This window comes from Centrocercus urophasianus, unplaced genomic scaffold (assembly GCF_019232065.1).
Source record: "Centrocercus urophasianus isolate 14NV4802_14NV808 unplaced genomic scaffold, USGS_Curo_1.0 seq_13, whole genome shotgun sequence".
Taxonomy (NCBI): domain Eukaryota; kingdom Metazoa; phylum Chordata; class Aves; order Galliformes; family Phasianidae; genus Centrocercus; species Centrocercus urophasianus.
The window spans coordinates 1,491,811-1,508,648 of record NW_024884475.1 but is presented as its reverse complement, the minus strand read 5'-3'; the positions used below and the strand labels follow the sequence as shown (position 1 = coordinate 1,508,648).

Here is a 16,838-nt window from a genome sequence, read left to right as displayed (position 1 = left end):
TACATCATGGCACGGACACATTCAAGCCAATGGAGACTTTTCCTATTTTTTAATCCAGCTTTACAGCAAGGTTTTTAATAAGGCTGTATGAAGGCATAAACGCATACCGTATTTTTCAGCTATTGGTAAAATATTTTCAAAGTCAACTGTTTAATCCTGGACAATTTCTCAACAGTGAAAGATATTTTGAGAGTACACCTGGTGTGCCACAAAGAAAACAGTGGGGAAAAAAGAAAGTAGATCAACAGCATTAATACAGGACAACAGACTGACTAGTTATGCTTCAGGTCACAAGCAAGCAATGAGAACTAATTCATGACTGCAGGAGCAGCATATGTAAGAAAAGCAGGAGGAAAAAAGTCACAGCCAACCTCATTTCATGAGACACTTGCCTTTCAGGGCATGATCAAAAGGCAGAAGTGCTTTGCTTACCTTTTATCCTATTTTACTTTACATTGCCTAAGGTAAATTACTCGATCAAGAACTTTCTATATGCAGCTCTTGGGAGCTTCAGGCTACACCCAAGACATTTATTTTAAGAACAAGTTCATTTCAGACAAGCCTGAACTTAAGATGCAGCCTAAGTTCCTCCATGATGTGTTCTTTACTCAGTCCCAGAAAACCAGATCAAAGTTTCAGGTCAAAGCCAAGCACTAAAGAACTGCCAATTTCTCAAAACTTAAAATGCCATCAGAACAGGAACTGGTTTTCTGGCAGGATGCTAAAGGCTTGCTATCTATTATTGCAGACATATAAGAACCAGTGCAGTATATAACCAGTACAGTCATGATACTCAGAAAGCTTATACAATTCCTATCGTACTTGGCAATAAACTCGTGTCTTACTCAGCCATTTCGAACACAAGCATTCCTCAGTTGTATGCTTCTCCTTTCACTAAGACAGAATATCCACTTAAGTTAGAGTAATAAAATGGTTTGAGCTGGATGGGGACCCTTAAAGACCATCTAACCCAGTTCCCTTGCAACAAACAGGGACACCCACAGCTCAGAGCCCTGGCTACATTTCTTTGGATGCAGCCCAGGATCCAGTTGGCTTTCTGGCCTGTAAGGGTACACTGCTGCCTCACATCCAGCTGCCACCCCACCATTATCCCCAGGTCCTTTGCAGCAGGGCTGTGCTCTGTCATCTCCCCCAGCCTGCACTGATAGCAGGGATTGTCACAACCCAGCTGCAAGACTTGGATTTACTGAACTGCTTGAAATTCCTGTGGTTCAGTTACAGACAAACGGGAGAGAAGGAAGGAAGGAGAAACAAAGGTTTTGCCAGATTTATCCAGAGTTACAGGGCCAGGTATGGCATTACTTGCTGTATTTCCAGAGCAGTGTTTCACTTTTTAGAAAAGCAAGCAGAAATTATTTCCATCACTGGCAAAAAAAAAGAAGGCTGCTTGAAAGCCACTCCAGGCAATCTTTGTGTAAACAGGATGTATCTAAAGATTGACACAACAGCATTCTTTTAATTGTGTGGGGTTTTTAGTAATTCAGAAGTAATCTAGGAAACTGGCAATTCTTATACATAAGAAATGAGAGGAAGTGCTGCTGCATGAATGAGCAGTGTGATGCAATGAAATAAACCCTGTATTTTCAGCATTAGAAGTCCCAAAGTTTCCCATTTGTTTCTGTACAGTTTACCTTTGCAGCTGGATCATTATTTCAAGCTACCACTGTGTGATTAAGGTGACTGCTTACCAGGACAAATCATACAAAAGCCCATAAGCAGATGCAGCTTATTTTAAAATAGCTTAGACTGCAGTTATGCTAGCAGCAGTGTGTTAAGAATGCCTCCATTCCTCATTCCAAAATGCATGGTTGACTGCCTCCAGGCATGCTGCAAGATTGGTCCTTTCAGCAGTGTGTTTCACAACATGAAAACCTTAGGAGGTCAAGGTTTAAGATTTTGCTATGGTGTGTTTTAACTGTTGCTCAACTGTTTCCATCTTAACAGCAAGCAGCTAACCACACAGAACTCATGGGACCCTATCCAGAAGACTGGGACTGCTATATAAGCTCAGTGGAAGGCCACCAAGCACAACAAGGGGCTGGAGAACTCATCCTATGGGGAGAGGCTGAGATTCTGCTATTGCTCAGAGGCTGTGGTTGCACCTCATAGCTTCCTTTCAACATCTAGGAAACAGTTACTGAGATGACAAAGACAGGCTCTTCACAGTGCTATGCACTGGCAGGTTGTATGACAAAGAGCAAGGTTTGAAACAAAAGGCACACAGATTGGATAAGAGGAAACACCTTCTGTCATCAGGACAGCCAACTAATGGTAAGACAGGCAACCAAGAGAAGTTTTGCTGTCGTCATCCTTGGAGGTTTTCAACACCCAGCTATAAAAACTTGATCTGATCTCACTGCTGACCCTGCATTAAGCGAAGGGTTAGACAAGATTATTTCTGAAGGTCCTTTCTAACCTAGATTATTTCATAGTTCTGGGATATAATCTCACTAGAAAGCAGCCCCACAAAAACATTATTAATTGTAACCCCCATCACTTTCAAGCTGGAAGCAGAAGGGAACAAAATGATTGCCTCCCTGACCTCCCCATTTGTCCTTCCACTAGTTTCACCCTTTTCCATCAAGGCTCCTAAGACACCATTCACAGATTTCAGCATCACTCTAATTTAGAAAAGTAACAGAACTTAATGGAGAAATTTGCCCTCGTAGGACTGAATAAACACTACTCCAGTCTCAACTGGAATACAAAGGCTCATACTCTGCACCTCAATAAGCACCAGAACTAGCTGCAGAGTAGCACACAGTGGCAACAGTGCTGCTCTGTAATCCTGCAAACATAAAGAAGTGGCACAGTCCTTGGCAGCTAAGCAACTGATTGTCTGCAAGCACCTTCCCTGTTGTCATTCATTGCAAAAAATAAGAATGGGCAACTATTTCCATTCTTTACTCTTCTATCATTACTAGAATAACTACAATACACGTAGCTCTTCTAAGAATACCTTGGCTTTTAAGTGCAAGATGAAACTCTTATCCAGTAGCCGCATTCTGATTGAAGTGAGTGGCACAACCCAGCCTTTCTCATTACTGAGATAAATACCACTTGAAAGGAATAGTTGAAAGTTAAAACCAAGACAGATAATAGAGTTTACTGATTTTAAATGCCTAACTAAGCCAATCTTTCCTAATATTCCAAAACTATTGGCATGCAATGCATTAAAACACTGCTTTGATAGCAAACACAGCCATCATTGGAAACCACAATGCTGACTGATGTATGTGATTCAGATCCTGCATTTCTTCTAGCCCACGTTTTTCCTCATTGAAAGATCACTGAGTCATATCAGAACAAGAGTAAATTAGTGGGGGAGCAATTTCTTTTTATGTGCCAGCAAATACAGAGTACTCAAAACATATTTTTCTTGCAAACACTTGCAAAGCAAAATTAAAATGATACATAAATTCAGATCATTCCCTGTGGAATATGAAATAGAAAAGGAATTCCAGAGAGAATGTAAAAGTTCCATTTTGAATGAGTTCATTAGAAAGGTTTTACTGAAATGCAAGTCTTATCTGCACCCCTTTTCCACTTACCTCATTTTCAGTCAGGCAGTGAAAATGCAAGTTCCTCCAGCAAGCCACGTATGGCAGAAGATGATTATAATTCACAGGGTTACAGTACAGATGGACACTATCAGGTTTGATTAGTATGATTATGTCTGCAACAACCAGAACAAGCATTATTCCAGCACCAGGACTCCATAACTGTACAACCACAAAACGAACACAGGAACTGAACAGAAAACACTTTCCCTATACTGTACCTCATTAAAAGAAACTGTTTAACTATTTAAATAAACAATCATCCCCCACTTCTTTTTTTTCCTCAAAAGGAACAGTTGGCAGCCATACACTGCTCCAACTACAACAGTACTTTTCACTGGAACAACTGTGGGTTTATTCTGAAGTCTTGCAAAGAACTTGCATCAGCCTGTCCTTTGACAAGCCAAGAGTGTCAGAGATGAGCACTCACAGAGCACTCAGAACTGTAAACTACAGCTGCTCTTGCCTGATATTACATCAGGGGGTTGCTCCAACTGAAAAGCAGCCTTGCAGCACACAGGATGGAGACTTAGAGCTTCGTATAAAGAAAATAAAGGAATAATGCACACAGTGATTGGCTGCCTTTCAACTATTACAAAAATGAGTAAATATGTTCAAGTGAAAGCCAAAAACAACCAAGAGTATTTTAAAACTCCACTGGTTTATCACACACTGATTGATATCAAATGAACAAACATACCATGACTGAACCAGGACTTCTCATAGTCATTTCTCCACGTTCATAACATCTGAGTGGGGTATATTTGAAAACAAGAGCTCTTTGGGAGTGCTCTCCATCAAGTTTTCATACAATTAGAGCGAGCTGTGTCCCTTTTCCCAGCTCATTCCATCTCCAGAAAGAGGAAAGAATGGGTGAAAATGCTAAACTTACCATCAAGAACTTCTTCAGGAAAACCAGTTCTTTCAAAGTCATTGTTACTCTGATTATACAAGCCAAAAAGCAGATAGTTGGCCAGCTCCCTGCAGCCTTCATTGTATCGGCTGTCTATTCCTGCAAAAGCAAAAATCAAATGTGAGATGTTCTGCATTAATACAGTGCACTTGAAACATTTGGGTTCTTCCCAAATAAGAAAGCTTTTTAAATAGGAGTTTTATCTGAACACTTTCTCACGGTCAGGGAGCATTCTGCTTTAACATAGTGGAAAAGCAGGGGAGGGAAAAGGGAGTTTTTCAAGTTTGTTGCTACACACTCGCACTCCTCCCTTGACCTAAATCTACAGGATCTGCTTTAAATAAAGTTTGCAGTGTTCTGAAGCAACAGAATTTCAACCTTAGTGATACAAACGTGACATCTGTCGCATGCAGTGCTCATTTTAACAAATATGTTCTTGATTGAAGCCTCCTAACAAACTAATCCTGTGACCTAAATCTCCTGCTTTGGAATACATGATTAAACACTATCTTGCAAGTATTACAGTATAATCCCTGAGTCACCAGAAAGCCACTGCAAACTTCAAACAAATAATAAAAAAGGTATTCTGTCCAAATACATGGTACACAAATTGGAATTAGGTGACCCAACTGAAACCGTTCCACGATGCTCCAATTCTACACATTAGGAGGTGTTCCCTGACAAAAGGGAGCCTTGGCAGCTCATCTGGAACTCAGGTCACAGCACAAATACGACTCAGCTGAACAATCCTCAGACTCAGTCCTCCGCGCTCCCTCCCAGGAAGCAACCAGCCCTCTGCTCTTGAGAACTATTGAAATGTAATCAGTCACCTTGAAATCCAGGATAGCATTTGAAAGCTGGCACACACAATGCGCTGAAGATAATCTGGTTTACTGCTGACTTGCCTAACTGAAGCATCTTTTGAAGGCAATCAGATGAGCGATCAATTGAGAACAAAGCAAGAGTTAGGATGGTCCCCTTCAGTGACAGCAAGCTGTTAGATCAGTTGTTCTGCAAGGAGGCTACTGATGTTCCACAAGCAAACATCTCTTACCATACCCAACACTAATCTGACAAGACATCACCAACTGCGGGCTGAGCAAAGGAAAAGGGGCAAAAGTCACAGCCACTTCCATCCAGCCAGGCTCATGACTGTGGTCACAAGGCCTAAGGAGCCCAGATGCTGAGCAGCAGGGACAGGCAAAGAAAGTAACAGAGTTAGTAGGAAAAAGGAGGAATAAGAAATCTGGGAGAAAAATAAAATAAAAAAAATCAGAGGAAAAATGAGAAATGTCCTTATTAAGAAGGTGTAGTAATCATTGGAAGAATTTGAGAGAAGCATCCATATGCACCAGCTCTTTTTTAGCCAGGATTTTTCACGCTGTGGATTTAGCGCTATTCTACAGATGGAGTTAAAGGAACATTACGTATAGTGGAAAATAAACAGGAAACGAGACAATGACAAAGATAAGATGCATCCAAAAAGTCTATCAGGAGCCCTCAAGAGAACAATGGGGAAGGCCAGCAAGTAGGAAACCCACCATCTGGCTCCAGCAGAGCTGCAAATTTAGTAATCTCTGTTCCCAACTCATCACAAGGGCGTTGCTAGACAGTGACTCAGGCCAGCAGCCCACTGCTGCCCAACAGCCAGTGCTGCAACCAGTGCTTATCTGGCCTCTCCAAGCTGATTCAGTTCATCAAACAGGCTGAGGGCCAGGCAGGTATGGAAAGCCTGTCAGCTCAGCAAGATGCACTGCGTGCAAGATATCAGAAGAACACCAGAACTGATGCAAAAAAAATAAAGAGGAGCAGACTAGGGACAGATTCAGACACCTTCTTCAGTAACAAAAGGTTACTCAGCCCTGCCATCTCACATATTTGCCATTTCCCAGTTGCTAAGCTGACAAAAACAACCTAGAGGGAGAAGAAGCGCTGCTTTCTGTGTCCTAGCCAAGCATTTGTGGCATGCCCTTCTGCAGCAAAACCAAGAGCTGTTCTGTAACATGCTGAATGCCCACAAGAGTACAGGAAGGTGATGCTGGAGAAAACGGACAGGCCACCTTTTGCCAGCCATTCAAAACCATCACATAGCTGTGGAACTGCCATGCAAGATTTACTGTCCCTGAAGGGGATAGGAAAAGTAAACGTCAAAGTCCATTAAAATGTATTATCTACACGATAGATCAAACTACAGATCAATCAGAAGAGCTACAACCCACAGACAGATTTACAGATACAACCTACTGAAACCAAACACACATCCTTGGGAATCAGATCAATTTAACAGAGAGCTAAAAGGTAAACTGTGAGCAACACAGTTTATTTTTAAAAGTGACAGTGTAATTTAGGTAGGTCAATATACTGTTTTCTTAACAGACTGAACAGCAACACAGCCCCACTGAGGTTTCTGAAGACACATCTGACACACATCTCTTCTCCCCTGACCTCCACGTTCCTTTTTACTGTCATTTGCAATGCCTTTGTCCCCAGCAAAGAGTTCACAATGCCACCGTTCAATACTTTAAAATATCAGACCCAGGATTATTTGTAATTAGCCAAACTAAAGCTGGGGCAAGAGAAATACATTAAGTCCAGGTCATTAAATATAGCCAGGAAAAAATATAACATGTGCTGACTGCTGAAAAAGTGTAAGATTATCTGCTTTGCACAAATGTCAGGAGGAATCAAGACATTTTTGTCAAGCCAAGTATGAATTCGAAGACTGTTTTAAAGCATTTGTAAGAAAGACATTCTTGCTTAACCAGAAGTTATGTGAGAAATTCTTCAGACTACATTAGTCAGGTCAGATTAGACAACAGCCTCATTGTGGATGCAGAAGGAGATTAATGCAGAGCACAAGTTTAACAACAAAACACTTCCTATACTTCCATAAGAGAAATGCTTATTAAGAGGTATGGTCTTATGCATGGTCTTAAACATTCCACATTACCCTGGGGCTTACTCAAAGAGATTCCTTTTAACTGATGTTTTTCATAAAACAGGTCAATCTTTTGCTTGGGACTTAGTGCAGCTTTAGCATTACCAATAGTCAAGGAGTAATGCAGAGCCAATGGCAGAGATAGCACATCTTGATGCATTTTATGAAGTTAGGCTGGCATCAAAAGCAAAACCAAGATCTTTATCTTGTATAATTAAATTCCATTAACACAACTACCTTTATAGATCTTCTAGCTGTGAAGCTACTACTAACCTTAGATCTCAAACTATTACAGTAGGAAATGTGGGTTAGGAAGAGTTATAATATACAGACAACATCAATCTAAAAAGAAGTAGGTTCTACTATTTCTTTTGTGGCCCAAGAAAACTTCAAGTCTTCTGCACAGAATCACAGAATGACCAGGGCTGGACCTCAAGGATCACAAAGCTCCAACCCCTGCCACATGCAGGGTCACGAACCCCCACATTTAATACTAGACCAGGCTGCCCAGGGCCCCATCCAACCTGGCCTTGAACACCTCCAGGGATGGACGGGGCATCCACAGCCTCTCTAGGCAGCTGTTCAGCACCTCACCACTCTCTCTCTCAAGAACTTCCCCCTCACATCCAACCTCAATCTCCCCTCCCTCAACTTCAAACCATTTCCCCTTGTCCTGCTGTTATCTACCCTTTCACAGAGTTGACTCCCCTCCTGTCTGTAGGCTCCCTTTAGGTACTGAAAGGCTGCAGTGAGGTCACCCCACAGCCTTCTTTTCTCCAGGCTGAACAAGCCCAGGTCCCTCAGGGAGGTCTTTATAGGGAAGATGCTCCAGCCCTCTGCTCATCTTTGTGGCTCTCTTCTGAACCCTCCCCAACAGCTCCCTGTCTTTCTTGTACTGGGGGCTCCAGACCTGGATACAGTGCTGCAGATGGGGCCTCACATGGCAGAGTAGAAGGGGACAATCACCTCCCTGTCCCTGCTGCCCACTCTTCCTCTGACAGAGCCCAGGATACCATTTGCTTTCCGAGCTGCAAGGACATACTGCTGGCTCATGTTAAGCTTTTCATCTACCAAGACCCCCAGGTCTTTCTCTGCAGGGCTGCTCTCAAGGACCGCCCCTTCCAGTCTGTGTTCTTCTGTTCTTGCTGCACCATTAAAAAATATATATCCATATATAGATAGATAGATAGACAGACAGATATATATTAAACAGGCTATGGCAGGAAATTCTGCCTAGTATCACTTCTTAATGCAAATCATGTATCCCATTTCCCTCTGTAAGCCAAGCAGGGTGAAAAGCCATGCTTGTTCTCAATCACTGCTCTCCATAACCAAGCACATCATCATTACTAGGCACTCATAGGGTCCTCTCCAGTCCCTTTACTTCCCTGCATTCATGGAATAACCAGCCTGCAACACACCAGCCTTCACATCTTTACACCAAGAAACAAAACGTTGCCCAGATAGCTGACTTTTTGTCCCAAATAAATTAAGTTCTCCCATCTTTTTTCCAGTGTGGAGATGAAGAAAGATTCCTTCTTTCCTCCAGCCACTGAATTTTCTCAAGGCTTGGAAAAGAGAATTGATAATGTTATTATTGCACTAAGCACGCCCAAAATTAGTAAACAGACCTAAGAACTCTTTTAGGGATCAGAGAGTTTAATTATCAGATCGATGTCTGCTTGCTGAAGAACAATGGGCAACAGAAGTAGATTATGTTACTGTTTCTGAAATTCATGGCATCTTAATACAGTGAGAAGAAGAAAGAGGGGGAAAAAAAAAGCACTAACCTAAAATGCAAAGGATTCCATCAGGTTGAGATTTGCTGCTTTGTGTCAGGATGCTCTGGATGTTTCGCAGGCGGCTGCAGCTGCAAAAGAAAGAGAATTGGTCCTTAAAGAGAAAACTATAACCTACAACTTTTGTTTTTAAGCACGTGCCCTGGTTAATCTCTCACCTCCAGCAAGAACTTCTGTTAATGTTTCCCTGCACCAAGCCAGCAGTGCTCCTTGCTCTACCTTACAAGCAGGTAGCAAAGCACTGCTGGACAGGTGAAGCCCAGGTAGAGGTGATGAGAAAAGGGACTGCAGTGGTTCTGACAGCCCAAAAGGGGTTTGCAGAAGCTGGGAGAGAACTCAAACACCCCCAGCACCATCAGACCACTTCCACCCTGTGTTACTACATACACAGACACATTCCAGATTTACTTAGTCCACACTGGGGAAAGCAGAAACCAATACTCTCATAACAAAAGCTCAACTCAAAAAGAGTCAAACTTTTTACTACAGATTTGCTTCTGCATGACACAGTAACAGACATCACTTACATGACTGGGTTTCCAGCTCATATAAAACCCAGCACAAAACATGTTCAGAATGAATAATACTTAACACAAGTTTACAGGAACTTTCCCCTCCTATACCAAATGAGACACCTGGAACATTTCCCTCACCTTTCCCAAGTAACCTTTAGCTCTTCAACTGAGCTAAATTTATGATATACAGAAATAAGCAAGAAAGCAACATGGAGTATTCCTGTTTTCACAGTTACTTAAGTAAAAAGCAAATATATCTATTTAGTGAGACTACAATTATCAAGCCCTACTTTCTCTGAAAGACAGGAAAGAGATGAAAGATGTCATTAGATGACGTTATAGCTCATCTAAATGCCATTCAAACACTCAGATGAACAGTAAAGGAGATAGATTAGGAGGAAGTTTTTCACACAGAGGGTGGTGAGGCACTGGCACAGGTTGCCCAAGGAGGCTGTGGATGCCCCATCCCTGCAGGCATTCAAGGCCAGGCTGGATGTGGCTCTGGGCAGCCTGGTCTGCTGGTTGGTGACCCTGCCCATAGCAGGGGGTTGGAACTGGATGAGCACTGTGCTCCTTTGCAACCCAGGCCATTCTATGATCAATTGACACGCTCAGCTCCAACAAAAGGCAGACCTGACCAAATAGGTTCGTCCTCTGTCAAGAAAAAGCAGCATTACGTGCCCATGCAATGAGCAGAGAAGAGCACGAAAGGGAAACATACAGGTCAGACTCTATGTTACTTCATAACAAAATATAAGACCATAGACACATTTATTTCAACCTTTAACATTCAACAGTCTTCGGCAGGACGTTTTTCCTTGCCTCAGTTAAAGAGGTGGTTTCTATGAAAGAAATCTTTGAAAAAGCTTCTGAGATATTTTCGACGTCATTTGAAGTGTGCATCAATCGTTACATTGAAAGGCTGACATTAAAAACAGGCAACTTCTGTGTCTGAAGAAAGATGTTATTCAGAAACACTGAAGGGAATCATTAGAAATCTTCACTACACGCTTTTAAACAATACAGGCTGGACTGTGTATGAAGTCAGAGAAAAAAAATGGCAGTTTCTTGCATTTCACATTAAGCAGTCATCTGACAAAAACACACCAATGGCCCTGGGAACAAAACCCCTGACTTTTCCCACCTCCAAAGGGAGTGCTGTACGTAGGGAACTGAGTCTTCCATTTTGCCCCTGTAACACGATTCCAAACAGAATCATAGAACGGCCTGGGTTGAAAAGGACCACTATGCTCATCCAGTTCCAACCCCCTGCTACGTGCAGGGCTGCCAACCAGCAGACCAGGCTGCCCAGAGCCACATCCAGCCTGGCCTTGAATGCCTGCAGGAATGGGGCATCGACAATTCCTTGGGTTGTAATGAAGAATGTCCTTTGAAAAGCAGTAGGACCCTTTGGGTTTTGGGATGCTCTCCTTGAAGACTCTGATCTCCACATAGAATCATAGAATCCTTAGAATTGGAAGGATCCTCTGAAGGCCATCAGTCCAACTCCCCTGCAGTGAACAGGGAAACCATGACTACATCAGGCTGCCCAGGGCCTGACCCAGCCTGGCCTTGAAAGACTCCAGGGATGGAGCACCAACATCTCTGGGCAACCTGTTCCAGTGCCTTGCAGAATAACAGAATCACCAAGGTTGGAAAAAACCTTCAAGATCATCCAGTCCAACCATCTATCTATCATCAATAGCTCTCACTAAACCACTAAACCAATAACTCTCAATACAAAATGCAAATGTTCCTTGAACACCTCCAGGGTCTGTGACTCCACCACCTTCCTGGGCAGCCCGTTCCAGTGGGCTCCTCACCAACCTCCCTGTAAAAGATTTTTATTGATATGCGACCGCAGCTTCATGTTACAGCAGCTCAAGGCTGAAGATGAGCATCAGGCACATTTGAAAGCACAACTTACTGAGCTCTTCTAGGGCAATCCATAATTCTTGGACTTCAGCAAGCTTCGGACAAGACCTGAGCTGCAAGTTACTTAACTATGTCTACTATAAACACACCCAGAAAGCAAGCACAGGCAGCCAAGGTTGCCTTCAAAGCAGGTAAGGAATTGATGTAGGTGAAGGGAGAATGCTTCCACTACACAATTTTTAACAGCAGATGCAATTTCTACCTTGCTTTATGCCAGAATAAGAGCCCTCGTTGCTGCAAGGCTCTGTCTCTCCCTTTGTATCTGTGCTAATGATCTTGAAGCCACGTGTCAAGTCAGATGAGCTTATGGATCCAAACAAACGCTAGAGCAGGGATTAAAAAATATATAATGCTTTCAGTCATCAGCAAGCTGACCTGACTGCTGATGTAGGGGGGGTCAGAAGGCAAACCACAGTGCAGGGCAGCATCTGGCAACAACGCGTGCTTAGGCCAATTAAGAAATTGTTTGTTACCGTAGTGGCTTGATCTCGGAGTAGATGCCAAAAAGGGGGGGGAAGAATGATAATCATTAACTTCTAAGAATTAGAAATGCTCGTCTGTTCACATGTCTTCATACTGATTATGCAAAATGCCTTTGTAACAGCACTGCCTCTCACAACCTACTGAGAGACACAAGCTATGCGTGCCAGCAAATGAACACAATTAACAACTGTGCCTTTCTCAATCAGAAAAAAAAAACCCCACAAATACGTTTTTAAAATGATGCCACACCGTATTTAACGTCCATTTAATTCATGTTTCCACGGTGCTTTACTGCACTCCTTGCTACCAGCTGAATTCATTCTGTGCACAAGCTTCTTTTCTTGTTGTGACCCTATGGCACGAATGCAGCATCGTCAGCATCGATCTCCTATCAGTTCCAGGTTCATCTCTGTCAATGTCTGGGATGGCACAGCTGTGGTTTCCGTGCTGTCCGGGTGATGGATGTGATTTCAGGGCAGCACTGAGCTGAGCATGTTTTGCTCCATATTGGCAGATGTTACACTCCTCCCCCACAAAGGCTAAAAACCCACACGTGATAAAGCCTGAACAGAGAGCAGCCAACATGGGGGAACACTGAGACTCCCCCTGGCAAGACCCATCAAACCTCCACATCAGCAATCAGACAACGATTTGAATAGATACAGGCTGGCTACCTAAGAAAGATACAGTTTTAACTCAATTAAATACAAAGGAAAGAAGGAACGGCTCCTCCTTTCTCCCAGCTCTCGCTCCCAGTGAGCTGGCTGCTACTACCATCTGTTTCCACTCTAGCCGCCAGAAATAAAATAAATCAAGTTTGTTCTTTGCAAGGTTTCTTTGCTGACCTTCCAATGCTGTTATTTTCTGTGCAGAGCAGAGCACTGCATTTCCCACAGTCTGACACGATCCCCGTCTTAAAACATTTACGAAAAGAGAAACCAGAAGCAAGGCTGTGCTAAAGGCTCTCAGAAATCCATCAATTTCAAAAGCAGCCTATTTGAAATTTAATATCCAGCTTCAGTAAGACTCGTGGCTTTTTTCCTCTTCTTAATTCACAAAAATAATTCTGTTTTACTGCACAAAAGACAATGGAGCTCGCTCACCTTCAACTCAACACGATTTCCCACCTATTTTCAGAGTTTACCTACAATGAACACAGGCAATTTCATCGCAAGTAGGAGATCCACCACCTTTAGAAACAGAATACCCAGCAATGTTAATTAATTAGTATTTAAACTGGATCTGGAGGAACAAACTTCAACTCAGCGTGCATTATACAGGACCAAACTCCTTGCTTCTTGACTTCTGTTGCGTTCTTCTACTTATGTTATGTGGACAAATCCAACCCAAACACTTATTCACTCTAAGCAGACAGAAGACCATGCTTTATCATGCTCTGAAATCAGAAGTGCTACAAAACTAAATTTACTTTCCTGAGATTGAATTCAGTTTCAGAGCCCATTATTGGAGCACCAGCACTGCAGCCATGTGGCCACACAGTACCAAACCAGAATGCTCTCCATCATCTTGAGCCCAATGACCTCCAAGAGCTAATGGTAGCAGGAGCACCACATACAGGTGAGTTCACCTCATAGCTCGACTCCTTTCCTTGATGACTTTTCCTTTTTGCTCTATCTTTCCACTTCTATCAACCACACAGCACCACATCCTTTCCAACTTTGGTCTCAGCCTAGTAGTCAACAGACCCTAAAACATCTTAGTTCTCCAGTAAGGTAGGAAGCACCTAAATTTGGGAACTTCTCATCTTCTCCATCACCCCTTGAATCATAGAATGGCCTGGGTTGAAAAGATCCACAGTGCTCATCCAGTTCCAACCTCCTGCTATGTGCAGGGTCACCAACCAGCAGCCCAGGCTGCCCAGAGCCACATCCAGCCTTGAATGCCTGCAGGGATGGGGCATCCACAGCCTCCTTGGGCAACCTGTTCCAGTGCTTCACCGCCCTCTGAGTGAAAAACTTCCTCCTAATATCCAACCTAAACCTCCCCTGTCTCAGTTTAAAACCATTCCCCTTGTTCTATCACTATCCACACTCACAAACAGCCGTTCCCCCTCCTGTTTATATGCTCCCTTCAAGTACTGGAAGGCCACAACGAAGGAGAAGAGAAGGCTCTGGGGAGACCTCAACTTGAGGTCCTTCTCTGCATAACTAAAAAAGAGAGAGCTCCTTTAAACAAAAACCTCTCTTTACCAACCTCTTGGTGGCCTATAGCAGAGGGGTTGGAACGTGATGATCTGTGGGGTCCCTTCCAACCCAAAACATTCTGTGATTAAAAATAATTAGGTGAGACAAGCTATTACAAATCCTGAACCCCGGTGTAAGTACACGAGGAACACATGGATACAAACTGTTAATCTTTCAACACAGAGATGTCCCCAGCTACAATTGGTTGGGAAACCACAGCAGCTCTTCCACTCCTGCAGCACTACTCTCCCAAACACCCCACTGACTGCTCCTCTGAAGCTGTAGGAAAAAAACCCACACACTTCACCACTCGGTGATTAAAACCAGAACGGTTTAATATTAGGTATACAGGCAGAGACAATGTAAAATGAGCCCAAGTACTCATTTTGCACTTCCCCACACATAACACAGATTAGTTCTTGCTGTGCATCTGTTGCAAACGTGGGTAACTAACAACAGGGATCTGCCCACTCTATTTCACACAAAGGTAATGCAAAATTAACAAGCTCACACGGATTTTAGATGGTGCTATCTAACGGAGGCTTTGTTCAGAAACGCATGTATTCTCAATTAAAACACTCATTCACTGCAAAACACAGACACACGAAGCATGACATCATCTTCTAAAAAGGCATATCCTTCTTTGGGCATTACTCATCTTTTAGTTAAGGGGTGATTTTTCCTCTTTTTTTTTGTTGCAGAACTTTCATTCTTCCTTTCGTTGTTGCAATGCTGAGGGTCCCTGTGGTCAACCAGCTCCCAGCACATCATACAGTACACCAGAACTCCAAACCACCAGGTGGAAGAACTCCAAGAATCATCTCCGTCCATTTCCCTATTCTTTATATAGTCTTAAGAATTTTTCCATTCCTGTTTGGGACTCGGAGGGGGGAGGAGGAAGGGAGGGTAACGGATTGTTTTGTTTTAAGTTATTTTTATTAACTGCCTGGTATCTGCTGACCGCTGGGGAAATTTATTGCAAACACCGACCTCCCTGCCTCCATCTGGGCTGCAAAAAGGCAGCATAAGAACCAATGCTGGAGAGGGGAAAAAAAAGAAAAGAGGAGAGAACAGATGACATGCCTCCTACAAACACACCAAATTGCAGATGCTGTCCGGATCTCCCAGCGGAGCTTGAAAGCTTGCAGATGTTCACTGAACGTTCTCATGACAACTCTGAAACAGGATCTCAAATTACAGAAATGGCTCAGAAAAGAAAGGGGCTTGAGTGGAAACCATTTTCTCTTCCAGTTTCTGCTGGGTTTTTGTTTGTTTTTCCTGCCTGTCGGGTGTTTTGCTACCGATTATGAATTGCAAGATGCTCTCCAAATTCTAAGCTCTTTCTAAACAAGCAAGCAATGGATTTATTAAACACACATATATATATATATATGTTTGAAAACAGTCGATCCTCCTTTTTTTCTTTCCCTCCTGTGATCAATTTGCTTTCTAAGCACAGGCTGAGAAGGAACACAGCCATCACCCAGCAGCCATATTCACCTATCTCAGGCAAACAGAACGACTTCCATTTCTCTTAGTGCCCAATTTCTCTCTTCACACGCACGTTGTCTGCGAAGCAAAAGCACTTTTATTCCCTCCTTGAGCAAAACCAAAAGCCTGCAGTTCCTACATAGCTGTTTAGCATGGCCAGCTGGTTGTTTGCTGGCAACCTGCAGCATATCACTTGATTTTACACCAGTGGGTGCTTCCACACCCACTATACTACATTATACTACACTATAAATGTTTGCTGTCCTCATTGCCCTGGGCTGCAATCTGTGACAGCGAAATACTGCAGGTAATGCACTACAGCTTAACACGCACACACACACCTTGAGCCTTTAAAAAGAAACACTGCTCTTGTGACCGACCGACACCTGAGCTGACACCTGAACTCCAGGCAAGTCAACACCATCACCAAACACAGCCCCGCATCCCTCTCCTGTTCAGAAGCAGGACGGCAGAGCTAAAAGAGCGAATATCCCTGCCTTCCTGCCCCCACCTGCCTCTGCTTCTGCTCCCCAAATCACCGTCCCCATCTCCCGGCGTTCACCAAACGCCCCCCAAACCCGTCGCTAGCACATCCCTGCGGGGTGCTCGCTACCTGACGAACGCCTCGGCGGCCCTGGGGCGGCGCGTTGAGGGACGCGGGGACGGCCGGAGGAGAAGCGAGCGGCCGCACAGCGCCATAGCGACGGCGATGCAGCGCTCGAGCGGCGGAGCCGGCAGCACTGCGGCCACTGCGCCCCGCGCGTACCACCTCAGAACGGGGTAGTGAAGGGGGGGGAAAGAGCGTGAAGGCAGATAAGCCGCTCCCCGCAGCACCGCACCGCAGCAGCCTCGGTTTCCTTGTAGAACTCAGCACAGCCTTAAGTTCGATGCAGAACTGGGAAGATTTCGTCAGCTTGGCACAAACGCTGCGGGAAAGATGGCTTCTTTCCTCACATCCTCTCCCCCCCCCCCACGGGGA

General features: G+C 43.8%; 1 protein-coding gene across 1 annotated transcript in view; it reads right to left on the bottom strand.

Moving 5' to 3' along the window:
• Positions 1 to 16,558, bottom strand: part of DNAAF9 (dynein axonemal assembly factor 9) — a 67,288-nt gene extending 50,730 nt beyond the window's left edge. The window contains exons 1-4 of the mRNA XM_042812081.1: positions 16,473 to 16,558; positions 9,223 to 9,302; positions 4,474 to 4,593; positions 3,573 to 3,697 (exon numbers count right to left, since the gene is read on the bottom strand). Coding sequence (XP_042668015.1) covers positions 3,573 to 3,697; positions 4,474 to 4,593; positions 9,223 to 9,302; positions 16,473 to 16,558 — 411 coding nt within the window. The remainder of the gene's footprint in view (positions 1 to 3,572; positions 3,698 to 4,473; positions 4,594 to 9,222; positions 9,303 to 16,472) is intronic.
• Positions 16,559 to 16,838: the final 280 nt, after the last annotated feature.